The sequence below is a fragment of the Hyperolius riggenbachi genome, chromosome 3 (genome assembly GCF_040937935.1).
Source record: "Hyperolius riggenbachi isolate aHypRig1 chromosome 3, aHypRig1.pri, whole genome shotgun sequence".
Classification (NCBI taxonomy): Eukaryota; Metazoa; Chordata; class Amphibia; order Anura; family Hyperoliidae; genus Hyperolius; species Hyperolius riggenbachi.
In genome coordinates, this window is record NC_090648.1 from 429,464,042 (window position 1) to 429,477,566 (window position 13,525).

Here is a 13,525-nt window from a genome sequence, read left to right on the forward strand (position 1 = left end):
GTTTCTCCATTTGCTCATGAGAACACCAGTGTCCCGGCCGTAATTCTCTGTAGTTTACCTTTTTCACACTCCAAAACTAAAACGATTTCCTGTTCCCTGGATCACACTGAGATGTAAAATGTTTTATTTAGTGACTGCTCGTCTTGGTTTAGTGAAATCTGTAATCTGATTGGTTGTGAGTAGTGATGCATCTGCTTGGTGTAATTTTGGCTCCTGTTTCTGCCAACAGTGAAGGATGTAGAAAGTGATGATTCAGTGATATCAGGCTCCAATTCTCTAGTGCTGGATGGTAATATGTTCAGTGATCTGGATAAATCCCCCTCCCCTCCTACATTATCTTTCACCCCAAGCCCAGAGGATGTTCCTGACAGCCCTAAGGTGAGTGCTTTTCCATTATTTATATACTGTACTTACAGAGACACTGAAGCAAAACAAAAAAAAACATTTTGATATGATTTGTATGTGTAGTACAGCTAAGAAATAAAACATTAGGAGCAGAGACATAAGTTTAATATTGTTTCCAGTACAGGAAAAGTTAAGAAACTTTTAGTTGTTATCTATGCAGAAGAGCCATTGAACTGACTTTGAGAGCTAGTCTTCTGAAGCTTGTTATCTCAACTGTCAGTCACAGTATTTTATTTTTCTCTGCCAGAAGACAGGTCAAACGTTCACTTGGCTGCTCTGTAAAATCATTTAGAATGCTGAGTAGTGTGTAAACTAAAAATATTAGAGAATGATGCAATATTATAAAAAAAACACTATATAGCGGAAAATAAAAATGAGAATATTTCCTTTGCTTCTAATGTTCTAGTAATTATCTGTACTACACAAGCAATTCATTATAGCATTTTTTTTTTCGCTTCAGTGTCTCTTTAAAGAGAATCTGTATTGTTAAAATCACACAAAAGTAAACATACCAGTGCGTTAGGGGACATCTCCTATTACCCTCTGTCACAATTTCGCCGCTCCCCGCCACATTAAAAGTGGTTAAAAACAGTTTTAAAAAGTTTGTTTATAAACAAACAAAATAGCCACCAAAACAGGAAGTAGGTTGATGTACAGTATGTCCACACATAGAAAATACATCCATACACAAGCAGGCTGTATACACCCTTCCTTTTGAATCTCAAGAGATCATTTGTGTGTTTCTTTTCCCCTGCATCTCTCATGCACTGAAGTTTCAGGCTGCTCTTTTCTTCCTGCAAACAGCTTTGCCCTTGTCTGTAATTCCTCACTATGTGAAAGCCCAGCCAGCTCAGAGGACGATTTATCCAGCTTGTAAAAGATAAGAGAGAAGCTGCTGTAATCTAAATAACACACAGGCAGTGTGCATAGAGGGGCCTGGAAGGGGGAGTTCATAGCAGAACCACAACACTGAAGAACTTGGCAGCCTGCCAGACACAGGCTGACAAGTCTGACAAGAGAGAGATAAGTTGATGTATTACAGAGACTGTGATAGTACAAAGTGCTGCAGTAAGCCAGAACACATTAGAATAGCTTTTGGAACTTGTAGGATGATAAAAAACAGGATGCAATTTTTGTTACGGAGTCTCTTTAAAGAAAACCTGTAACAAAAGAAATCTCCCCTGGGGGGGTACTGACCTCGGTTGGGGGAAGACTCCGGATCCTACTGAGGCTTCCCCCGTCGTCCTCCGTCCCATGGCGGCGGCGATAAAGCTCCCCGAACAACGGGGATGTAAATATTTACCTTCCGGGCTCCGGCGCAGTATCGGCTCTCCACTCGGAGCTAGGCAGAAATAGCCGAACGCTGTCGGCCCGCTCTACTGCGTCTCCTGTGCCTGCATAGTAGAGTGGACCCGACAGAGATTAGCTATTTTCGCCTATATCCGTGTGGAGAGCTGCAACAGTGCCCCTGTTGGAGCCAGGAAAGGTAAATAATTCAGCTCTTGTCGAGGGAGGATTGCCAGAGACGGGGAGGGGGAAGCCTCATTGGGACCCTGAGGCTTCCCACTCCCGAGGTGAGTACCCCCCAGGGGAACTTTTTTTTGTTACAGGTTCTCTTTAAAGGACATCAGTCATGAATAGATATAATTTTAATAGATAGGAAAAATGTAATTAGATTTATAAAAATAATTTTTATAAAATATCAAAAAGTCAATGTATGGTAACATTGTCTGATGGGAGAGCTGGCAGAACGAAGTGTAAGTGCTGCCTACCTCTAGATGATGGTACATTCCTGTACACTACTAAACTGCCATTTCCGCTTTTACAATCTAACTGCCACAAGCACATGAAGTAGTCTATGACGACAAGGACCCCGCAGATAAGTTATAGGCAGATGTTGGGCAGCCGCACAGAGAGCCCAGCTGGAACTCTGCAGGGACACCGTTGTTGCAGAGGCAATGAGACTATGGCGTCCCTGCAGCGTCCATACTTTGCGTCCCCGGCTAGGCTCTCTGCATGGCTGCCTGGCGTCTGCCTGTGATTTATCTATGGGGTCCTTCCCATGAGGCTCTCTCGTAGATTACTTCATTTGCTTGCTACAGTCAGCTTTTAACAGCAGTAATGGCGGTTTAGCAGTACACAGGAATGTACCATCATCTAGAGCAGCGTTGTCCAACTGAAGGCCCGTGGCCCTGCCAGCCGCTGGCTCTTCTCTCTGAGGACCGGGAAAGCAGAGCGGCAGCAGAGCGATCTTAGCCCAGCTGTAAAGAAGTTCTGAGATGATGCGGAGTGATAGACACACCTACCACATCACCCGGAACTCCATACTGGCTCGCTCAGTGTGAGGAGCCGGAGCTGCTGTGCACATGACTGGAGATCAGTGCTGGAGATGTCATCTGTTAGGTGAGTTGATTATCTTTGTGTTTTCAGGTGTTTGGCTAGGGAATGATTATTGCGCTAGCAAGAACCCTATTCTTTGAAGTCGGCCCTCCACCAGTCTGAAAAAAATGCACTGAGAGGTACGCGGCAATTAATTTAGGTAGCAAAAAAAAAAGATATCCTTCTCTCCTTACCCATGGTTCTGCCAGCCCCTGCCGTCAGACATTGACTTTCTAATGATATTTAATTTATTTATTTTTTTAAATCTAATTCCACTTCATTATCCACTTTATTTTTTTTACATTTATTTGTGACTGGTGTCCATTAAATTAAATGACCCACTTTGAAACAAGAAGCTATAGTTCTTTAAGCATTTGTTTATATATAGTTTAGCTGATGCATGATTTTACTTAGCCAAAACTGAGGACCCCACTTGGTTGGCTTTGTTAGATTTGCTGTTTAATGACCGCGCATTTTTAATGGTTCCTCTGTCTCCAATCAGCCAGCGGTGGAGGTGCACACAAGTGTCCTGCAAGTTTCTATCCCGTCATTTACATCACCTACAGCGCTTCAGAAGCAAACCGAAACAACAAAGACCGCTAGCAAAGAGGAACCTCCGACACCACCGGCCACAAGGTGAATAGACCACTACTATGGTATAAAGCCTTATTGCAGCAGAAACTTTTTCCATTTCCCTCTGTGCATAGAACTCTCAGTAAACAACCATTCCATAGGTATCACCGGGCAGGAGTAAAGATGTTGATACATTTCAGAATGTAAATCAGGAAGAGGAAAGATTTTATAATGGGCAAAACACTAAGTTGTTTATAAATGAATGTTGTAAAAAAAATATTGCATTATTTTCATTACAGTTCCTCTTTAAGCAAACACTGAGTACTGGAGCGTGGACCACTGATAAGGTCTGGTTCACACTTGAGCGCTTTTCATCGCTTTGCTGATTGCTGGCGATTAGGAAAGCGCTGCTGCTAACGTATTCCTATGGGATCGTTCTCACTGCAGTGTTTGCGATTTATATACATCAAATGTGCTGCATGCAGATATTTGGGGGCGGTTGCATTGTGATTCGCGTTCTATTAAACGGGAATCAAATCGTGGCAAACTGGCTAAAGCGATTTGTGTTTTGAGTGTGAACGGGAGTTAGGCCTACACCCACATGTGTTTTTTTTTTTTCTCTATTTTGGATAAATTCAGGACAGACTGACTGCATCAGTTAAGGTTCTCTATGGCAATGTGTGCATTAAAGTGGACCCAAATTAAAAATACAAGATTTCAGAAATAAAATCTACTGTATTTTCCGCCGTATAAGACGCTCCGGAATATAAGACGCACCCAAGTTTGGAGGGCAAAAACCAGGGGAAAAAAAATGCTAAACCTGGTGTGTCCATATTCCAGGAGCGTCTTGTACATGTCCTTCTGTGTGTCCTCATGTGTGCTCCTGTGCTTTCCATATCCCCATGTGTCCTTCTGTGTGTCCTCCTGTGCCCATCATGTGTCCTCCTGTGCCCCCCATGTGTCCTCCTGTGCCCCCCATGTGTCCTCCTGTGCCCCCCATGTGTCCTCCTGTGCCCCCCATGTGTCCTCCTGTGCCCCCCATGTGTCCTCCTGTGCCCCCCATGTGTCCTCCTGTGCCCCCCATGTGTCCTCCTGTGCCCCCCATATGTCCTGTGTGTCCTTCTGTGCCCCCTCATGTGTGCTTCTGTGCCCTGCATATGTCCTCCTGTGGCCCCCAATGTGTCCTCATTTGCCCCTCATGTTGCCTCTGTGCCCCCAATGTGTCCTCCTGTGGCCCCCAATGTGTCCTCCTGTGGCCCCCAATGTGTCCTCCTGTGGCCCCCAATGTGTCCTCCTGTGGCCCCCAATGTGTCCTCCTGTGGCCCCCCATGTGTCCTCCTGTGGCCCCCCATGTGTCCTCCTGTGGCCCCCCATGTGTCCTCCTGTGGCCCCCCATGTGTCCTCCTGTGGCCTCCCATGTGTCGTCCTGTGGCCCCCCATTGTGTCGTCCTGTGGCCCCCCATTGTGTCGTCCTGTGGCCCCCCATGTGTCCTGTGTGTCCTCATTTGCCCCTCATGTCGCCTCTGTGCCCCCATATGTCCTCCTGTGGCCCCCAATGTGTCCTCACTTGCCCCTCATGTCGCCTCTGTCCCCCCATGTGTCCTCCTGTGCCCCCCTGCCTTCTTCCCTCCCTCCCTCCCGCTCGAGTTTCCTGATCCCCCCCCCCCCCCCGTCCCCAAGTGTCAATAGCGGCAACTTACCTTTAACATGCTCCCGCGCCGATCCCGGATAATTGCGCTGCCCCCCGCTAGCATGCGCTCCCTCCCCCTTGCGGATCTGCCCCCCCGGGTGTGTGAATCAGCAGCGGCAGCTTACCTCCACAATGCGCCCGCGATGAATGGAGACATCCCTCTCCCCGGCACTTCGCGCTCTAGTGACTGGCTTGAACTGTGCGTCATCAGTTCAAGCCAGTCACTAGAGCGCGAAGTGCCAGGGAGAGGGATGTCTCCATTCATCGCGGGCGCATTGTGGAGGTAAGCTGCCGCTGCTGATTCACACACTCGGGGGGGGGGGGGGGGCAGATCCGCAAGGGAGAGGAGCGCATGCTAGCGGGGGGCAGCGCAATTATCCGGGATCGGCGCGGGAGCATGTTAAAGGTAAGTTGCCGCTATTGACACTCGGGGACGGGGGGGGGATCAGGAAACTCGAGCGGGAGGGAGGGAGGAAGGCAGGCACTGAAAGGCAGGGAATCCCCGACGTGGCGGCGGGTCAGCGGTTCTGTATCGGCGGGCGTTCGTAAGTCGGGGATTCCCTGCCTTTGCCGTATAAGACGCAGGGACTTTTTCTCCCTATTTTTGGGGGAGAAAAAGTGCGTCTTATACGGCAAAAAATACGGTATTTCCTGACTTATAATAATAAATAGCAGCCTTTTTTTCAGCTGCATGATGACAAATATAAAAGATTTTACATTTATTGGAGGTACCCCTCCCTTCTTTTCATATTGCCGGGACAGAATCCGGCAGACTGGTGGAGGAGGTAAAAAAAAAAAACAAAAAAGAACCACAGGCTGCTACTGATGATGTCACAGGGGAGGTCATCTCAGCTTGTGTGAAATTTCACATAGATGACGCCCCTGTGAGGGAGGGTAGCTGATGATCTAAAACCTCCTACTAAGCTCAGAAGTAATGGGTGACACCTGTATAACCCTAATTAGGAAAAGAGAAGGGTGAAAAGCATGCACTGAAATGCTCATAGGCTTGAACGAGTGTTTATTTAACTTTGTATGTGTCAAAGTGGTGCAACTAAATATTTTGAATTAAAAAAAGTTTGGTTTGGGTCCACTTTAAACTGCAGTTCCACGGAGCAAATGTTCTAACTTTCTTTGCAACCCTTGCTATGTTCCAGTATGACTCAGAAGAGACCATTCCTTAACAAGTTTAGGCCAGTGAAATAATTTATGTTCTACAGTATAATTGTCTCAATGCCATAGATGTCCTCTTAAATGAGGCCATGGTTTTGAGACATCTGCTTACTGTACCTCCATAAAACCTGCTTATTGACCATATCCTTTACTTTAAATCTGTGTAAAAACAAATATACAGTTTGTACAGGTAAATTAATACAAAATCTATAGGCGAGTTCTCACAAAGACAATTCCACACGTTTTAAAAGATTTTAAACATTTCAGATGCAGGGAACAGATGGCAGCTTTCATAACACAGACACAATATATTCTGCAAAACCGGCCAGCACGTAGAGAGGACACTGCGCACTAGTAAACAGTTATTTAAGCATTTAGAGCAAGTTAAGGAGAGTTTTGTTAATGTTTGTTTTAAAGCAGACCTCCACTGTAAAAATAAAACCCACACTATCAGCACAGACAGCAGAAGTTATAACAAGGTAGCATTTCCAAAACTAATTGTCCCATTAAATTCAAATTTTGGTGTTTTGCCATGCCTCCTTCTGGAAAACTGCCAGGGCAGTTTTCTGCCTTTGCAAAGACTGCTAAAGATTGTCATCTGTGGGTGGGAGGAGCCTCATGGTGTGGCCAGAGAGGTACTCTGTTTCTGCCTGTCCCACTGAGTCAGCCTACCACAGAGAGGAGAGGTGAAGAGAGAAGTAGTGCAGTGCCAGCCACAGTATGTTGCATTCCCGAGCTGCCACAATGCTTCCCTGCTGCTTAACCTCCTTGCTGGTTATCCCGAGCTGAGCGGGGTAACTCGCGCAGGAGGATTGCCCTGCTGGGCCGATTTTCATAATTTTTTTCCTTCACGCAGCACTTTTCTAGCTGCATGTGGTACGCGATCGCCGCCGCTACCAGCCGATTCGCCGCTACCCGCCGAACAGCCAGACCCCCCCCCCCCAGGGTGACGTCATCCTGCCCCGTAGCCATGGGATTTCCTGCTTGCGCAGATCGCCGGCGGCGATCGAAGAAGATAGGGGGATGCCGCTTATCAGCGGCTATCATGTAGCTAGCGCTAGGCTAGCTACATGATTTTAAAAAAATATAAAAAAAATTTTAAAAAGTGCTGCGCTGCCCCCTTGCCGCAACAATTGGAACGGCAAGGGGGTTATTGAAGAGGAAGAAACGGTCATATTGAATCTCCTTATGTTTTTTTTTTTCTTTTCACTTTGGAATTTACAGCGGATGTCCACTTTTATGTGAATTATCAGCCCACGTCTTCTGTCTGTGGCATTAACACTTATTGAACTCCTCGCTGCGCTTGTATGTGTAGTTTCTCAACAGTTATGAGGTGAAAGGCTAACCAGGCTAGACATAACAGGTCAGAAACTGGGACCAGCTCTGAAAAGCCGAGAACATTTTGGATGATTTCAGATGCAGTTATGAATGAGAATGTTTGAAAGGAAATTGTTGTGTAGTGATGTAATACACTGTTGAACTACAGGCTATTATTAAACATCGGCCTTCTTTATTCTTGTTTTCCAGTGAGGCAAAGATCAGTGATGTAGCCAAAGAAGCCAAATCCGAAGAGCCGATCGCGTAAGTGTCATGTGTGCGCATTGCAGGAAATGAACATTTTTAGAGATGCTTTCTTTTTATCACCAAAATAGATTTTGCTATTGACAAATTACATAGTCGGGGTTCCTTCCCTGAGCCTTTGGAATTCAGCTTCCACCACATGGCTGCGCTGCTCGTTTTGGTCGACCGTGGATTACCCTAGTACTTGCGATATCTAGTCAGTATTCCTTGTTCCACCACCCAAGGAGGCTTCTGATGGGGGACCAACAACTCCTCACAGGCTTTGCTTTATCCATCTTGTACTGGGTTCCTGTCAGACCTTCATGGCTAACAGGGCTCACAAAATCCTCAACATACTTCACTCCAACAGGCAATTCCTTAGTTGATATTTGTGTTGTATTCAATAAACTGTGAATATTTGAACAGTTGTCATCTGAGAAGGCATTACTATATATACTCAAGTATAAGCTGACTTTTTGGGCCCAAAAGTGTGGGTGTCGGCTTGTACTCAAGTCACCTCTCCCAAGTCCATGTGAAAAGCGGAGACAGCTCTCCCTCGGAGTGCCTTGCCAGCGTGTATAGAGCGAGTGGTGGTGTATAGTGTGTTTTGTTTGTGTCCCCGCCACATGTGGTAATGCGTACGAAGGCCCACCCCAGAGTGTAGCCAAATCCACCTGTCAGGCGGCATGGCTTTTGCAGTGTTCCCCCAACCTTGTCTTCAAGGCCCACCAACCGTGCATGTTTTGTGGAAATCCACAGAGGTAGTTATTCAGCTCTGCTAAGACACTAATTACCTCACCTGTGAATATTTGTGTTTTTTTTCACAAAACATGCACTGTTGGTGGGCTATGAGGACAGGGTAGGGGAACTGTGCTTTAGAGTGACTGAGAAGGGAGGGAGCAGATGATGGAGACTGCTGAGTATTTAGTTCACAACGTTTTTTCTTTATTTCACAAAAGCTGCAATTGTGAAAGAAACCCTTTATGAATAATGAATTTAAAATAGTGTTCGCTAAATGGATATGAAAGTCTTTTGTCCTAAATGACAAGTCAAATCTTTAATTTTTTTTAGCTTTTCTTCACAGACTGTTAACATTGGCTGGCTGTCCTTCTCTGAGCAGCCCCGGCCTGACCTGCTCCTTCCCAGGAACTGTAATTTGCACTCAGATGTCACACACACCAAGCTGAATGTCTGCAGCTCTGTACAGTCTGAGGACGCTTCTGTCTATTTGTAAAGGCAGCTTTTTAAATAAAGCACAGTCTGAAATGTGCTTTTACTGCTGCTTTCATCTTGTCGTTGGGAATTGGGACAGCTGGTAAATATGTGTTTAGACAAAAACCACATCTGGTCTGTCGCATCAGATCTGCGAGTCCTTCTCATGCTGGGAGGAAGGGGCTCTTTTCCCAGTGGATATTTGTTTCCTGTCTGGGAGGAGAACGCATCCCACCTACGCACGCGCGCACACACACACACACACACACACACACACACGTGTGAAGAAGTGCGATAAGAGGACCTGTCTCAGCTGGTGATTCTGTCTGAAAGATAAGACTCTGACGCCGCACCCGACTGCCCTCCTGATATTGTTGTCCTCTCTCTCCTTTCATGCTGTTGGAGAAACAAAATTCTTTTTGAAAAGGCACTTTTTTTTCAACAATTTTTAATGCATAGTTAAAAAAAAAATAAAGCCTGTATACATGCAGTTGATTTGTAATCCACCTGCCCCCTTCATCCAGCCTCCTGCTCTTACCCTTCCCTCCCCCTGCTCCCTTCATCCAGCCTCCTGCTCTTACCCTTCCCTCCCCCTGCCCCCTTCATCCAGCCTCCTGCTCTTACCCTTCCCTCCCCCTGCCCCCTTCATCCAGCCTCCTGCTCTTACCCTTCCCTTCCTCTGCCCCCTTCATTCAGCCTCCTGCTCTTACCCTTCCCTCCCCCTGCCCCCTTCATCCAGCCTCCTGCTCCTATACCCCCCCCCCTCCCCGTTATAGCCCCACCTCTCAGTTCACCATTCGGGGGGAGGGGGGATGTGCTGCTCAATAAGGGTCCGGTAATGCCAAATTTGTTGGGTGATGAGGGTGTCCGGGATGAGGCCAGGATGTGGGGGGGGGGGGCGCAATATAAGTATAAAAACTAGATATGTATTAACCCTTAGTCATCTCCAATCAGCTTCATTCAACCAGTGGCCTTGTTATTGGTTGTGAAGATCATGTAGTCTGAACTGTGAAAACATTAGTAGTAGTTAAAAAAAAATAGAAACTGAAACCTGGCTGGGCAATAAAAACTATTTATTGCGCAAGACAATAGGAAAACATATAGAAATGCACCCTGTATGTACTTAAGACACTTAAGCCTGTCTATTTGACTAATCACAAATTGTAATTTAATCCCTCAGCTGTGTCAGCTGACTGTCACTGCAGCAGTGGCTGGATAGTGTAATGTTAAGGGCTCCGCCTCTGACACAGGAGACCAGGGTTCAAATCTCGGCTCTGCCTGTTCAGTAAGCCAGCACCTATTTCAGTAAGGAGTTTCTTGGGCAAGTCTCCCTAACACTGCTACTGCCTACTGAGTGCGCTCTAGTGGCTGCCTCGCAAGCGCTTTGAGTCCGACAGGAGAAAGGCGCTATACAAATACTGCAATTATTATTATTATTTGTAAGCACAGGATATCTGCTTCCATAAAAGCAAGAAGTAGACAAACTGTGTATTTATTGCAGGGCTTGTATTAGCTGTAACAAAGAAATATTTCTTTAAAGGTTATTATACTGTTGCTTATCTTTTAGAGCGGAGATGAAGTTCTGAGTTCCTGGTCAGCTTTAATCAGTCAGAATGTTTTTGTATTAGAGTTATATATTGTTGGTGTAAAGTGTTGTTCATGTGGGTGACAAGTGGGATTCTGGGGTATTTCTGGTGTAACACTCCTCTGGGCTTCTCTAGGTCTCCTGTGAAGAAGTCTGGCAGTTTGGACAACCTAAAGAAGACGCCGGAGAAGGTGAGCCCTTTGTGGGGAACCATGTTAGAGAAATCTATGCAGGGAAATTCCTGACTGTTCAGAGCAACCACCAGATCCTCCACTGCTTATGACTCCAACACAAAAGAGTAAAACAGGCTTTTCCAAGGACACAATGCTTGCTCCTCCTCTGACTTTCACTTGGTAGACTTTACTGGCTGGTGTCGGCCATGAAGGACTACATGATGAGAAAGCCCGGGAGAGATTCACTTCCTGCTCTCTGGAGCAGAAATAATTCCCATTTCCCCATTCCCCCTTACTCCACCCCTCTATTCCTTTACTACACTCTCTCTACCTCACTTCTTCTCTATTCTCTCTCTCTACCTCCACCCCCCCCCCCCCCCCCCAATCTCCCTCCTTACCTGCAAAATGTGTTCCAATTAAGCCCCATACACACCTGTGGTGCCCGGCAGGGATTAGAATAACCCCTTAGTTGAAAGTGTTGTGCCAACGCTGTATAGACTCGTCACCAGCCTCCAAGCTAACAACGCGTCTATTGCTATGGAGGGGGGACGTCATAGAATGAGCGGTGAATGACTGAATGGATGCACGAGAGAGAACAATGCGATCGGTGCTCTTGTGGGATCAGGGATCACTAAAGATCCAGCATGACTGATCTTTAGCAGACGTCGGGCAGCCACTGTACACACACTGGATTGATTCACAATACCCACCCGAGATGGTCTTTATCACTGGTCACGGCTGAGTTTAAACCAGTGTGTGTACATAGCTTAAAGGTGGGGAGGAGGGAACACACTACAGTATGCAGCATATGGTCTATAGAGGTGCCCTAAGTAAAATACAGTATAATACAGAAAGAGAGAAAAGGTTTCCTTCTTAAAGGACACATCCAAGCTCATTGAACATAAAAAAAAATCCACTTACCTTGGGCTTCCTCCAGCACCTGCCAGCCATCTTGTGCCCTCGCCGCAGCTCCATTTCCAGCTGGTGGCCTGGGGTCCTGCGTGAGCGGCGACATCATTCGGACTGGCTGCACAGTACAGGTCGAATGAGGTCAGCGTGACCAGTGAGCAGCATGCTGGGGAGCAGGGGAAGCCGACCTGGCAAAGTCGGCATCTCCACCGGAGGGGATCCGGAGCCATCTGAGCTGCGGCGAGGGCACAGGACGGATGCAGGGGGATGGAGGAAGCCCCTAGTAAGTGGATTTTTTTATCTTTAAATTGCTTGGACCTTCACTTTAATGAAAATATACCGTATGTATACAGTATTTTTTCCTGTTTTAGAAACCGGCTTCTCCAGATGCCACAAAGTTTGACACACTTCCACCAAGACCCCCCGGACACAGTCCTGCGGGAGAAGAGGACACCTTTGGAACCCGTAAGGCAAGGTCATCCTTTGGAAGAGGGTTCTTCAAGCTTAAAAGCAACACAAAGAAGACAGCCAGCACACCAAATCTAGGTAGGCAACTTCTGGCCTTTCCTGTACATCTCCAGCCTCATTGAGGATGCAGACATGTCTACCCATTCCATATCCCAGTATGTCCTGCAGGAAAACCTGGAGCTGAGAGAGATAGATGGGTTGTAGGGAATGTCAATGAGATGCAAATAATTTCGAGTTGATGCAGGATTCTACAAGCTTGAAAATTGACCAATAGAATCTCACCAAGGTGGGACTCTATTGGCCCATTTTCAAGCTGTATAAATTTGCATACAAATTTGCATAATCCTGCATCAGTTTATCATGTCAGTAGAGCTTCTGCTAGACGTAGATGGTATGTTTCATTACCTGACCCTGTTTCTTCCTCTGGGCTTTGTTTTGCATTAAGCCTAAACTCCAAGTAAACCTTGAAAGCGTATCTGAACACTTGCACAGCACACAATGAAAAGTCTTTATTCCACATATAGCTGCTTAATAAATTCACTGCTCTGTATTCTGTTTGTTTAGCCAGATAAAACTGTCCTGATCAGCAGTTGTGAATAGACTGCAAGAGCTCTGCTGGGATCTCTGCCATGGCAGTTCTCATACAGTAAACACTGAGACTTAAACCTTTTAGTTCTGCTAAAATAAAAACGTTAAACTTCAGGGTTTTTTTAAAGGGAAGGTCCAAGCAAAATAAAAAAATGAGTTTCACTTACCTGGGGCTTCTACCAGCCCCATGCAGCCCTCCTGTGCCCTCGTAGTCACTCACTGCTGCTCCAGTCCCCCACTGGCAGCATGCCGACATTTTTACGCATTCACGCTAATGCAGAAACAGTAACATACATTTTTACGCGTTAGTGGTTTAATGCGTACATTTTTACGCATTGATCCACTAACACGTAAAAATGTATGTGTTAATGTTCCTGCACTAACTGGAATGCGTAAAAATGTACGCAATGCGGCCCGCCGACCTCCGAGGTCGGCAAGCTGCCAGCGGGGGACTGGAGCAGCAGTGAGTGACTACGAGGGCACAGGATGGCTGAATGGGGCTGGTAGAAGCCCCAGGTAAGTGAAACTCATTTTTTTATTTTGCTTGGACCTTCCCTTTAATATTGCCATAAATTGTAATTAGGACCTTTTTTCATAAAGTTTATCATGCTGTGGCTAATCTTTTAGAGCAGAGTGTAAGTACTAAGTTTAGTTCCACGTAAAGCACACAGGTTGATTACACTCACTTTACTTGGAAGGCTATACAAATATTAGGCAGGACCTCCCTTTGCCTTGGTGGCTCAGATTTTATACGATGGTGGAAACATTTCTTTTAGATTGTGCTCCATGTCAATATAAGTCACAGTTTCTGCA

The 13,525-nt window shown here is 46.2% G+C and overlaps 1 protein-coding gene across 16 annotated transcripts in view; it reads left to right on the forward strand.

Annotated features, from left to right (window-relative positions):
- The window catches only part of PPFIBP1 (PPFIA binding protein 1), a 213,188-nt gene that overhangs the window by 169,937 nt on the left and 29,726 nt on the right, over nt 1-13,525 (forward strand). For 13 of the 16 annotated variants that reach the window (XM_068277609.1, XM_068277612.1, XM_068277613.1 and 10 more), the window contains 5 exons: nt 230-380; nt 3,286-3,420; nt 7,745-7,798; nt 10,711-10,765; nt 12,028-12,202. In XM_068277609.1, the coding sequence (XP_068133710.1) occupies nt 230-380; nt 3,286-3,420; nt 7,745-7,798; nt 10,711-10,765; nt 12,028-12,202 (570 nt within the window). The remainder of the gene's footprint in view (nt 1-229; nt 381-3,285; nt 3,421-7,744; nt 7,799-10,710; nt 10,766-12,027; nt 12,203-13,525) is intronic. The other 3 variants (XM_068277608.1, XM_068277618.1, XM_068277622.1) reach the window with 1 other exon arrangement.